The sequence below is a fragment of the Neopsephotus bourkii genome, unplaced genomic scaffold (genome assembly GCF_033783945.1).
Source record: "Neopsephotus bourkii isolate Nb327-2 ecotype Australia unplaced genomic scaffold, CSIRO-AGI_Nbou_v1 NB_1370, whole genome shotgun sequence".
NCBI lineage: Eukaryota > Metazoa > Chordata > Aves > Psittaciformes > Psittacidae > Neopsephotus > Neopsephotus bourkii.
In genome coordinates, this window is record NW_026901849.1 from 96,189 (window position 1) to 109,833 (window position 13,645).

The 13,645-nt window shown below is 45.0% G+C and overlaps 1 protein-coding gene across 2 annotated transcripts in view; it reads right to left on the reverse strand.

Moving 5' to 3' along the window:
• Positions 1-13,645, reverse strand: part of LOC133219562 (T cell receptor alpha chain MC.7.G5-like) — a 52,415-nt gene that overhangs the window by 7,951 nt on the left and 30,819 nt on the right. The window contains exon 3 of one of the 2 annotated variants that reach the window (XM_061366965.1): positions 3,452-3,494. In XM_061366965.1, the coding sequence (XP_061222949.1) occupies positions 3,452-3,494 (43 nt within the window). Of the gene's footprint in view, positions 1-192; positions 722-3,451; positions 3,495-13,645 lie in introns of those variants that run through there. The other variant, XM_061366966.1, reaches the window with a different exon arrangement.

Sequence of the window (13,645 nt, forward strand, 5' to 3'; positions counted from 1 at the left end):
TGTTTCTGCCTTGAGTTACATGAGTGAGGATTTCATGAATGCACCATCTGAGAGACTCCTCTTCATTGTCTGCCTTGAAATAGCACCTATGTTCTCCTTCCCTAGGAAAGGTGACCTCCACAGAACAAGTATATCTGCAAGGCACCATAAGGGGCTTTTGACAAAAGATACACAGAATAGCTGCACACTTACTGGGTTGGACAGACAGTCTGGTCCCTGAGCCAAACGTCAGCTGGTTGACGCTGCTGCCGTAATCACACAGCATTTCCTTCCATAACAAAAAGCCCAGCAAGCCACTTGAAGGAGCAGCATCTGTCCCCAGGGCTCTGCCCAGCCAGGCCTTGTAGGAGAGGCAGCAGAAGGGTGACAAGGGGCCGAAGGATCCCAGGGCAGCAGCAGAGGTTGCCAGAATGCCCATGTGGGATGAGGCCAAGGCTGGGGACAGAACTAAGGGGCTCTCCTCAACCTCCTTCCACTGTCCCCACAGTTCCTTCAGCTTTTCCCCTGGATTATTGCTAGAGAGGGAAATCTACCCCAAGTTGAACAAAAACTGGTCTGCTGCTGCATGTTCTCTAGAGCTCACCAAGCCTGAAAAGCATCAGGCAGTCTTGGCTTGCTCGGCAAGCACCTTCTGGGCATCACAAAGAGCTCTGTCCCACTCCCAAAGGTGCCTTTGTGGTAAGCACCATTGCTACCACAACCCTTAACACAATAAGCTTGAGTCCAGTGTCATTTCCTGGGCAAAGGGAAAACTATTCCCAGCTCACTCTTGACTTTTCAGTGCAAGATCTCCCTTTGTCTTTTCCTATTTTAAGGCTATCAGTGACACCTCCATCCCATGAGAATGCTGGTCCAGTATCAGGGGGACCATACAGCCCAGCACTGCTGCTACACAGAACATGGGGAAATCTGTCCCTGAAAAAACATTTCAAGTTGCGCATCCAAGTGGGAATTTTTGTGCATGTCCAGTATCTCTGAAACTCCCCTGATTACATTCTCTGCATTAAATGAAACACAGCCCAAGTTCTCTTTCCCACCTATAACATGACTCAGGTAGAGTAAGTATGTCTAAGAGGGCACTACAGTGAACACTCGACTATGGACAAAGGAAACACAGGAAAGATGCACACTCACTGGGTAGGACGGTCAGCCTGGTCCCTGAGCCAAAAGTCAGAAGCCTGGAGCCGCTATCATAATCACACAGCATTTCCTTCCACAGCAAAAACCCCGCAAGCCACATTTAGAAGCAGCACATCTCTGCAAGCCTTTGCCCAGCTATGCCTAGGCTAGGAGCACAGGGGTGGCAGTGCTTCCCAATCATTCCAATGCTTGGGAAAGGCTCTTAGATGTGAGTATATAGTCACATCTTCCAAAGGAAGAAAGAATTTAATTTCTTTTCACAAGTTTTCACTTGCTTCCTTTCCCTGGGATGGAGCCTTTCCTGGTGCACATTGGTTAGATAGGAATTCAACCACTTCTTTGAAGGGAACACTAAATCCATCCCAAACTGCTCCACAAAGCCACTACACTGTTATTTGTGAAGCTGGAGCACAGGATTGTCTCTGTTGATTCCATCTGAACACAGGGAGGAGACAGCTCACCTGGCACAACAAGAAGCTTGGTTCCACTTCCCCATGTGAGTGTTTTCCATCCTCCAGTACTAACACCGTGTGAGCTGCCTTTACAAAATGGGTCTCTTCCTTCAGCCACCTCAGTGGGTGCTGGAGGCCTTGGATACATCCAAGCATCTATCTGACTCTGCAAGAAGCTATAAATGCCCATACAGATTTCCACAGATCCTCTAGCCCCTCTTTCTCAATTAGCTTTTTCCATACTCAAAGGCATAGGAGTAACCACATTTGATTACAGCCACCTCAGGTGTCAGAGATAGGAACACCCTGCTCCTTAAGAAGTAGGGAATGCTTTATGACCCCTGCCCCAGAGGCTTGTTCTTACAGGAATGGCAAAAAGGGATGGGAATAACAACAAAGTCCCAGTCTATGGTCAGCTCCATCTTCAATTGGGACTCCCTCATTAACCTGACTCTTGGATCAAGAGCACTGTTAAACCTGTGCTTACAAATTCCATTTTGGAGGACTGCTGTTTCTGCCTTGAGTTACATGAGTGAGGATTTCATGAATGCACCATCTGAGAGACTCCTCTTCATTGTCTGCCTTGAAATAGCACCTATGTTCTCCTTCCCTAAGAAAGCTGACCTCCACATAACAAGTGTATCTGCAAGGCACCATAAGGGGCTTTTGGCAAAAGACACACAGAAAATGTGCACACTTACTGGGTTGGACAGACAGTCTGGTCCCTGAGCCAAACGTCAGCTGGCTGTAGGTGCCAACATAATCACACAGCATTTCCTTCCATAACAAAAACCTTGCAAGCCTCTTTTAGAAACAGCACATCTCCCTAAGCCTTTGCCCAGCTCTGCCTAGGCTAGGAGGAACAGCAGGAAGGGGGGCAGCGCTTCCCACTCACTCAGATTCTTGGGAAAGGCTCTTGGATGTGAGTATACAGTCACAGTTTTCAAAGGAGGAAAGAATTTAATTTCTTTACACACATTTTAACTTGTTTCCTTTCCCTGGGATGGAGCATTTCCTCATGCACAGTGTTTAGATAGGCAGCCAATCATTTCCTTTGAAGGGAATACTACCATCCCAAATTGCTCCACAAAGCCATTACACTCTTATTTTTGAAGCTAGAGCACAGTGTTGAGTCCCTCTGAACACAGAGAGGAGACAGCTCACCTGGGGTAACAAAAAGTTTGGTTCCACTTCCCCAGGTGAGTTTTCCCCATTCACCAGCACTAACACCGTGTGAGCTGTCTTTACAAAATGGGTCTCTTCCTTCAGCCACCACAGTGGGTTCTGGAGGCCTTGGATACATCCAAGCATCTATCTGGCTCTGCAAGAAGCTATAAATACCCATACAGATTTCCACACACCCCCTCTAGCCCCTCTTTCTCAATTAGATTTTTCCATACTCAAAGGCATAGGAGTAATCAGATTTGATTGCAGCCACCTCAGATGTCAGAGATGGGAATACTCTACTCCTTAAGAATCAGGGAATGCTTTACAATCCCTGCCCCAGAGGCCTGTTCTTACAGGAATGGCAAAAAGGAATGGTAATAGCAACACAATCCCAGCCTAGGGTCAGCTCCATCTTCAATCTGGGGCTCCCTCCTTAATCTGACTCCTGGATCAAGAGCACTGTTAAACCTGTGCTTACAAATTCCATTCTGGAGGACTGCTGTTTCTGCCTTGAGTTACATGAGTGGGGATTCCATGAAAGTACACCATCTGAGAGACTCCTCTTCATTGTCTGCCTTGAAATAGCACCTATGTTCTCCTTCCCTAGATAATCTGACCTCGATAGAACAAGTGTATCTACAAGGCACCATAAAGGGCTTTTGACAAAAGGCACAAAAAATGTGCACACTTACTGGGTTGGACAGACAGTCTGGTCCCTGAGCCAAACGTCAGCTGCTGCCATAATCACACAGCATTTCCTTCCATAACAAAAAGCCCAGCAAGCCACGTGAAGGAGCAGCATCTGTCCCCAGGGCTCTGCCCAGCCAGGCCTTGTAGGAGAGGCAGCAGAAGGGTGACAAGGGGCCGAAGGATCCCAGGGCAGGAGCAGAGGTTGTCAGAATGCCCATGTGGGATGGGGCCAAGGCTGGGGACAGAACTAAGGGGCTCTCCTCAACCTCCTTCCACTGTCCCCACAGTTCCTTCAGCTTTTCCCCTGGATTATTGTTAGAGAGGAAATCTACCCCAAGTTGAACAAAAACTGGTCTGCTGCTGCATGTTCTCTAGAGCTCACAGAGCCTGAAAAGCATCAGGCAGTCTTGGCTTGGTCAGCAAGCACTTTCTGGGCATCACAAAGAGCTCTGTCCCACTCCCAAAGCTGCCTTTCTGGTAAGCACCATTGCTCATAATCTGCTTTCCACCGCAACACGAACCCTGCAGGGATACAGCAACACTGGAGAGCAGGAGAGCTGGAACAACTTTAGTATGGATGGGACCTGCCTCTATACTTGTCTCGGGTATCAGTTCTCAATAACACACACATCCATCTGTACCCAGGGGGAAGAGGGAAGTGGGAACAGGCTTCTAAAGAATCTTTGCCACCATAACAAACAGCACAGGAACACAAGGCAAAGGGAGATGCAGGAAAAGCAAGTCCAAGGGACACCTGGAGAACTGCACAATTCCTTTCCAAGATTGGTCTCCACACAACCACTAAAAGCAAGATGAAAATTCAGCAATTGCAGTTTCCAGGACAAGTTGCTGCTTACCTGGTACCACCAAAAGCTCCGTTCCCTTTCCAAAAGTGACTTGGTATGCACTATTCACACTCTGACACATTTCATTACAAAAATGTCTGCATCACCCTGGCACATGACCTCAAACAGAAAGAACCTGCATTCACACCACAGCAAGGCTCCCTGACGCAATAAGCTCGAGTACAGTGTCATTACCCAGACAAAGGGAAAACTATTCCCAGCTCACTTTGACTTTTCAGTGCAGGGTTTCCCTTTGCCTTTTCTTATTTTTAAGGCCTATCAGTGACACCTCCCTCCCATGAGAATGCTTGTCCAGTATCAGGGGGACCATGCAGCCCAGCACTGCTGCTACACAGAGCACGGGGAAATCTGTTCCTGAAAATACATTTCAAGTTGTGCATCCAAGTGGGAATTTTTGTGCATGTCCAGTATCTCTGAGATTCCCCTGATTAATTCTCTGCATTAAATTAAACACTGCCCATGTTCTCCTTCCCACCTATAACGTGACCCAGAGAGAGTAAGTATTATTTAAGAGGACACTACAGTGAACAGCCAAGGACTATGGACAAAGGAAACACAGGAAAGATGCACACTCACTGGGATGGACGGTCAGCCTGGTCCCTGAGCCAAAAGTCAGCTTACTGTAGCTGTTATCATAGTCACACAGCATTTCCTCCCATAGCAAAAACCCCGCAAGCCACTTTTAGAAGCAGCACATCTTCCTAAGCGTTTGCCCAGCTATGCCTAAGCTAGGAGCACAGGGGTGGCAGTGCTTCCCACTTATTCAAACGCTTGAGAAAGGCTCTTAGATGTGAGTATATAGTTACAGCTGCTAAAGGAGGAAAGAATTTAATTTCTTTTCACAAGTTTTCACTTGCTTCCTTTCCCTGGGATGGAGCCTTTCCTCATGCACTTCTTTGGGGGGAATACTAAATCCATTCCAAATAGCTCCACAAAGCCACTGCACTGTTAGTTGTGAAGCTAGAGCACTGGATTGTCTCTGTTGAGTCCATCCGAACACAGGGAGGAGACAGCTCACCTGGCACAACAAGAAGTTTGGTTCCACTTCCCCATGTGAGTGTTTTCCATCCTCCAATATTGACACCGTGTGAGCTGCCTTTACAAAATGGGTCTCTTCCTTCAGCCACCTCAGTGGGTGCTGGAGGCCTTGGATACATTCAAGCATCTCTCTGGCTCTGCAAGAAGCTATAAATACCCATACAGATTTCCACACACCCCCTCTAGCTCCTCTTTCTCAAACAGCTTTTTCCATGTTCAAGGGCATGGGAGTAACCACATTTGATTACAGCCACCTCAGGTATCACAGATGGGAGCACCCTACTCCTAAAGAATCAAGGAGCAATTTATGACCCCTGCCCCAGAGGCTTGTTCTTACAGGAACAGCAAAAAGGGATGGGAATAGCAGCACAATCCCAGTCTAGGGTCCAGCCTTCCCTGATTACATTCTCTGCATTAAATGAAATAACTGCCCATGTTCTCCTTCCCACCTGTAACGTGACCCAGAGAGATTAAGTATGTCTAAGAGGGCACTGCAGTGAACACTGAAGGACTAAGGACAAAGGAAACACAGGAAAGATGCACACTCACTGGGTTGGACGGTCAGTCTGGTCCCAGAGCCAAAAGTCAGCTTGTAGCCGTTATTAGAATCACACAGCATTTCCTTCCATAACAAAAACCTCGTGAACCACTTGAGAAGCAGCACATCTTCCTAAGTCTTTGCCCAGCTATGCCTAGGCTAGGAGGGGTAGCACAGGGGTGGCAGTGCTTCCCATTCATTCAAATTCTTGGGAAAGGCTCTTGGATGTGAGTATATAGTCACAGTTTTCAAAGGAGGAAAGAATTTAATTTCTTTTCACAAGTTTTCACTTGTTTCCTTTCCCTGGGATGGAGCCTTTTCTCGTGCACATTGGTTAGATAGGCAGCCAACCACTTCTTTGAGGGGAATACTAAATCCATTCCAAATTGCTCCACAACTTGGAGCACCACACTGTTATTTGTGAAGCTAGACCACAGGATTGGCTGTGTTGAGTCCATCCAAGCACAGAGAGGAGACAGCTCACCTGGCACAACAAGAAGTTTGGTTCCACTTCCCCATGTGAGTTTTCCCCATTCACCAGTTCTAACACCGTGTGAGCTGCCTTTACAAAATGGGTCTCTTCCTTCAGCCACCTCAGTGGGTGCTGGAGGCCTTGGATACATTAAAGCATCTCTCTGGCTCTGCAAGAAGCTATAAATGCCCATACAGATTTCCACACACCTCCTCTAGCCTGTGTTTCAGGATTAGCTTTTTTCATGTTCAAGGACAATGGAGTAACCAGATTTGATTACAGCCACCTCAGGTATCAGAGATAGGAACAACCAACTCCTTAGTAAGAGGGACAGTTTTATGATCCCTGCCCAAAGCCTTGTTGTGCAGGAATGGCAAAAAGGGATGGGAATAACAGCACAATCCCAGTCTAGGGTCAGAGGAACCATTGAATACCACCTTTCTTTCAGACCACGTTTCCATCTACGGGTGGGGTTTGTTGCTGCGCCAGATGTATTACAAAACAGAATTATGCATTTCCCCTAGCAAATGCCTTTTATTGCCACAGAACAGCCTTGGGACATAATTTTGGGTCATACTGCAACACTGAGGTTTAATCCACTTACTTGGCAAGACAGCCCCTGAGACAAAGGTGAATTTGAGGCTGTTGTCACAACAGCAGAGCACTTAACCAGAGTTCCAAGGGTTAGCTCCCAGCTGGGGATACCTTCACCAACGGGGCTGTACTGGCAGCCCCTTCACCTCTACCTTGGGCAGTCAGGATGCTCATATGGAAGTGAACACTCACTGCATTTCTGCAATGTGGGTCAGTGGTGGACTATTTCGTTTGCTTGGCTTTTTTGAGGGTCCCTCCACTTCTGCCTGTCTGCTCAAGCACAGGAGGTTCCTCCTTTCACTGTCCAACACCATAGGCAACAATCTACCTACCTAAAGGTATTTCACATGACTATTGGGAAACATGTTACCAAACACAAGCTGAGCCTTGCCCAAATTACCTGAAAGTCCTAAGGTAAGGAAGAGAACTGAATCCCTTTTACGTATCCCCCATGGTTTTCCACAGTCCTGCACAGGTACTGAGTACAAGCTGGTCAGTCAGTCTGTCTGTCCTAAATCACACCTCTATTCCAGTTGGCTGCTGGACTGTCAGCATCCTGGAGCACCATGTCCAAAGCATGTTCCTCTAAATAGCTGAACTCCACCACCTGGAAACACTTTAAAGCATGACAGTACCTTGAAAGAGCACCTCTGCTCTCCTGCCCCTGTTAAAGGTGGCATGGATCTAACAAGTACACCTACAGGCTGCTCTAAAGGAGACAGGGGCTTTTGAAGAATCAGACATGAGAAGCTGCACACTCACCAGGTTGGACGGACAGCCTGGTCCCTGAGCCAAAAGTCAGAGTGTTGTAGCCACTATCATAATCACAGTGTTTCCTTCCATTACAAAAAGCCCCGCAAGCCACTTGAGAAGCAGCACATCTCCCCTGTACTCCCTGTACTGACAGCCTCTGTACCTTTGTTCACCCCAGCAAAACTGAGAGCAAGGAGGATTATTTCAGACCAAGCTGGTGTGTTCCCTTAGCAAAGTCCATCACTAGCTATAGTCAAACACACATGATCAAACACCCAGCCATGCCGCTGCTCTCAACCACCCCAAGAAATGCCTCAAAGACAGCAGAAAACACAGGAGCAGCGTTGGACTTACATGGTCTAACAGAGAGTCTCGTTCCAGAGCCAAAGATGGGTGCATAAGCACCAGCTCCCGTGTTCACACAGCATTTCCTCTCTTTACAAAAACCTTCCCAACCCCTTGGCAAAGCTGGGCACCCACATCCCGAGTACACATTGCTGATTGTCACTGACAGCCAGCTACATCTCCAAGTGAAGACCCCCATAATCTGACTCTGGGATGAAGAGCACTGTTGGACCTATGGATACAAACTTCTGCCCTGAGCCAGACTGTCCCAGAGGATAGAAGATGGCAAGTAACCCCACAGCTGAAGAGCCATAAGCCCAGGAAGACTGATGCTGGGAATCTTGCTGGGCAGTGGGTAGCTTTACCCACCATGGAAGGAGACTACAGTAAAGAGGTGGCACTTACTAGGGAAAACATGAAGTCGTGTCCCTTTGCCAAATGTGAGCTTTCTGTCATTCACACAGTGGTTTTCAGCTCAACAGGAACATCAGCTCATCCACATCATTAGAGAGACAGGCAGCTTGTGTTCACATGGCCATGGCACAAAATATCTGTCCCTGAGAAAAAAGGTTCAGGACCCTACACAATTCACCCATTGGGATGGATACTCTTTTTCTCTATTCCTCTCATGAGGACAACTGGCATCAATAGAGGCTGCCCACAAAATTATTATTATAGTCATTGCTTCAGAACTTTCACTGAACTCTGAACATTCACTGATGTTATTGCTCTCCATGACACATTCAGGAGAGTTCAGGCCTCCAAATAGGTATTTAGATTTATAATGCTCTTTATTCCCCGATGTAAGGTCAAATTTAACCTTCAATTGCCCATAGAAGGAAAGAACAATGGAGTTTTAATGTCTCTTTCACAGAAAAGGGGATTAGGCTTTCCTCCCCTTACTCCTTCTGGGTTTCTACCTACCTGGTTTCACTATCAGTCGTGTGCCACCTCCAAATGTGACTTTCCAGTTGGACGCTGAATTCACACAGTGAAACAACGACTAACAAAAACCACACACAACTTTTGGTCCAGACAAGTATATGATGCATTGTTCAAAAGAGATCAAAGGGGAAAAAAGATGTCACCCGTCACATACTTCTGACTCCAAATTAGGGTGTCGTTGTAGTCACATGCCTCTGATCTTACCATAGAAATTCAGATAGAAAAGATTCTGGAAAGTCTGAAGTAGAAAATCAAGCCCATTATGCTGTGAGCATAACATATCTGAAGGTTTTTGGACAGCTTTGAAGTAGAACAACTTTTGCCCTAGTTAGAACAGGAGAAACTCAGCCTTGCTTTTATGACATGAAACAGATATTTGTTTAAAGATGTACCTCTCCCAAGGGTGAGTTTCTAGGAAGACTCAGTTGTCCCACAGTGATGGGTAAACAGAAATTGTAACAGAAGAGGAAAGAAGCAAACAGATCTAAGCAAAGAAAATAAGCAAAAGAAGCAAAGAAAACAAGCAAACAAAACTGGTAAAGGAGAAGCTTCAGCCTTTAACCCTTTTATTTTGAACAACTAACATAGCAGTTTCTAAAACTTCTTCTGGTCTAAAGAAGCAGATCAGCCTGAACCTATGGACCAGACCCATAGCACAAAGAAGCCAAGAAAAAATAAGCAGAAGGAAACCCCAAGAAAAACAATTGAAGGTCCTATTTTCTGTTGTTTATACCATTGGAACAAACCCAGTAAAAGATCCAAATCTAAGCCCCAGAAGCCAGTTTCACCTAATCTTTGACATGTTATTCATGCATACTAATCTCAAATATATTCCCCTGTAGGTTTCATTCTGACTATGATGCTTGCACCACACTGATTTTGCTGAACAATAGCAATTCTTGACGTGTTCCACACATACCGAAATTATAGAGACATTCAAAGGGAATTGTTTAGAATGTGCTCTTCTTCGCCACCCTTTTTCTTCATATTTGAAAGAAGCTCTACCGTCTGTATTTTAAGGAGGATCTGACAAAAGACCTGAAGTTCTCTGTCTTTCCTAACCATATTGATAAGAGATACCTACTGGGCTTTATCAGCAGCCTGGTTCCTCCTCCAAAGGTAGGTCTTACTATGTTTCCTGAATACACACTGCCAGAAGCTCCTTTACAAAATCCCCCAAGCTCTTCTGCCCATTTCAGGTTCCATGGCAGGAGAATCTGGTTACCAAAATGAAACTATGTGTGCAAAATGGCTGTTAAATATCTACATAAAATAAAGGCTGGGTTGTCTCTTCTCCATCTCCTAGCAGGTTGGTAAAGAGCAATGTTACCAGAAGCACTTCCCTCCCCAGTCCCCTTTAAATCCCCAAAAGCCGAAGTTCATCACAGCATCATCAAGCTCAGTTTTGGGGATGTTCATTTCTGGCACTTACTTGGATGAACAGCCAGCCTTGTTCCCATTCCAAAAGTCACCTTTATGTAGGCACCTACGAAGTTTCACTGTGATAAAGAGCTTTACCAAAATGCTGGCAGTGGGTTTCGACTCAAAGGAGGTTCCTAACTTTGATGTGCATAAACAGATCTCTTCAGGTGGTTCTTCTCAAGCTTCCTAGGCCAAACATTCTCATGACAATTTCCTCCTGTGAATCCCACTGCTACCTCCTGCTGGGATCCCACCTCACCAGCCTAGCAGAGGATAATGTAGTTGCATCTTTCTATGATAACAGCAACTGTAGAAGACAGAAAAAATAACTGTAGCCATGAAGATAAGAAATTCAAGATGTTTTCTTTGCACATTATGAGTTGTAACTATTCCTTATCTCATAGAAGCATTGATAATTTTCATTTTAAAACAAGTCAACAATTATACATACACTGCTATTAAGTATTCCAAGACATGAAAAAGCCATTGAAAAGAGCAGCATCTCAAAAAACAGCCATGCATTTGTCTGCTGAGAAAAGGTAACTGACAGAAAAGTGGTAAAATAACCAATTCAGCAGTAACTCTGTTAAAATACCTGAATATGTGCAGATGTTCTTCAGAGGAGGAAGAACATTTATTCAAACACTTTTACTTTTCTCACCAATGCAATCTTTCTTCCTGTGCCACAGTCCATAGAGAAGAAAAATATTTTGAATGGATAATCAGGGTCAGCTATAAAAAAATCTGGGCATCTCTTCCAGAATATTTTAGCTAATCAGATGCACTCCAGCCAAGCAGACTCAAGCACATTTACTTGCATCATTTGGATACATGAGAAGTTTTAAGGCGTTTCATTTCTCTTCTATTGCACACACAGAGTGGACACCAAAGGATAAGTCATTTTGCCAGAGACTTATAGCAAGTGATCATCTGTAAGGCCAGACCATTAACATCCAGCCTCCCCATGACTGACTGCACCACTGAACTTGAGTATGTCTTGTTCAAGAGTATACCCCTTGGTATAGTCATTACTGTGACTTCAGTGGATCTAATATAGAGAAGGATTCCAGTGTATGGCACCCTGAACTACCAGTCTGATGAACTATTACATACATAGGTTTGTGGCAAAATTCATGGCTAAAAGCAAAATGGCTTACCTGTCTCCAGAAGCAGCCAGGTCCGTAGCCAGAACTTGATGGCACTGGTGTGGCTTGGTCCTTCTACAGTGAGAAACCCTTCCACAGAAGATCTCAGAGTTCAAGGGGGTAGAGAGCTTCATCAGAAGAACGCAGCTTCTGACTGCATCTCATCTGTAGCATTCCTGGATGCACCAACTTGCCCTGCAATTTCTTTATCACAGGACACCAGATTCTTTGGCACTTGTATTCATCCATCTTGCCATCAGCCTCTTTATTTCCTGAAGCCAGAAGTTTGTGCTGTTTCAGACTTTCTCATCATTTAGCAAGATGTCTATACCTTTGGAAGACCCTAGTCTGCTTTAGACATAACAGCTTTTCAGAGCACAAATGCATGCCTTAATCCCAGCAGGACATCTTTCATTCAGCCTAGGACCAAGTTTCCTGAATAACTTAGAGTTTAAGCTCCCTTAGAAACACTAATGAATTTCAAAAGCAGTGTTGTCAATGTTTCCCATATTCTACTCCATTTCTTCCTGTTACAGATCACCTACAACTGCTCAATTGTTTCAGCTTCTATCTTCCTTCAAGTATTCATCTTCTTTCACGTGTGCATTTCTGGCACTGGACTTTCTAAAGCTTTTATATCACATAGCAGGGGCTTTCATCTACACCTGCTGGCAAAGCAAGAAGCCAAACGAAGAGCAAAGACTTTTGATTTGTGGCATGTGCAGAGACAACACCTATTGCTGGGCGTAGGGGCTTGTTTGTGGTTTGGGTTGGGGTTTTGTTCATTTGACCTCTTTACTGGATGACATCAAATCTAAAACGTTGTAAGAACAATAAACACTTCGACCAGCAGGGAGCAGGAGAGATCAAGGGAAGGCAGGAAGTTCACAGCAATGGGTCGGTTTAACCAGGCGTTTTTTAGTCTTTTGGGGAAACAGAACATACAAGTCGAAAGATAGCCCCAGAATGAAGGGATTGCTTTCTTATATTGTATTTTTAATGCTATATAAGACAACAGAAAGATTCAGTTGTACAAGCAGATATTTAACATTTGCCATTCTTGTGTAGTTTGCTATTGTTTAGAGTAATAATAAGAAAACAATCAGTTTATCTTATTTGAAATATCTGTAAAAGGTTGTATAATGAGAAGGTGAAATAAAACCTGGTTTGCCATCTCAATTGGCTTTCCAGTGGTGCACAGGAGAGTCTGAAAAAACTGGCCATGGGAGTATCACTCAGGTCATGTATCCTCTAGTGATGAAGATGAAGGCTCTGGTGTCCTACACCAATGATGTGAATGAGTGTTTGAAACAACAGAGACCGATGTCTTTATCTGCCTGATACATTTCTGTAGGAGTCAACATTATTCCTCCATAGCCACACGTTTGGAGATCCCATTTTTTGCTTGTGATGTGTTGCAGGACTTTAGTTCTGCCAAAGCTGCAAGGCACAACCAAGGACTACTCAGGAAAATGGTGTTCCTTGATTTGCAGAGACACAGAAATGGTACTCCCACTCTGAGCCTTGCCTGGGAGATTGGGAAAGGTGTGGAGAATAAGATAAAAAGGTTCAGAGTGTCATCAGAAAATCAGGATAAAAATACTAGTGAAAGGCTCCCCTGATATACATTATGTGGTAGAATGCACTAAATAAGCATTTTACTAGTTTGGGATTTCCATGCAAATTTCACCTATCTTCTGCATAGGGTGAAGGTCTTCCTGTAGGTGTCTGCAGGGTCTGAGTGACTAACTTTACAAAACTTAACTGAACAGACCTTCCTATGCACTCTGTAGAGGCTGTCTTGAAGCTTGCAGTAATTCAGTGTGTGAAAAGCCTTCTTCCCCCTTCAGGATGTGGTTAACTTGTTTTTCAAAACAAGAAGGAGTTAATCTTGCAGGGTGTAACTTAGTCATAAATGTTGACAACAGCATCCTGCCTGCTGCCAGTGAGAGGAAGACGAGTTGAGGAATGTGTGTGGTGGGGGCTTTTTGACTACTAACCAAGTTGCTGTGGAAACTATCGCTCCATCAAACTACCATACGTTATTTCCTGTTGGCCTCTTCCTAGTATCAGTGAGT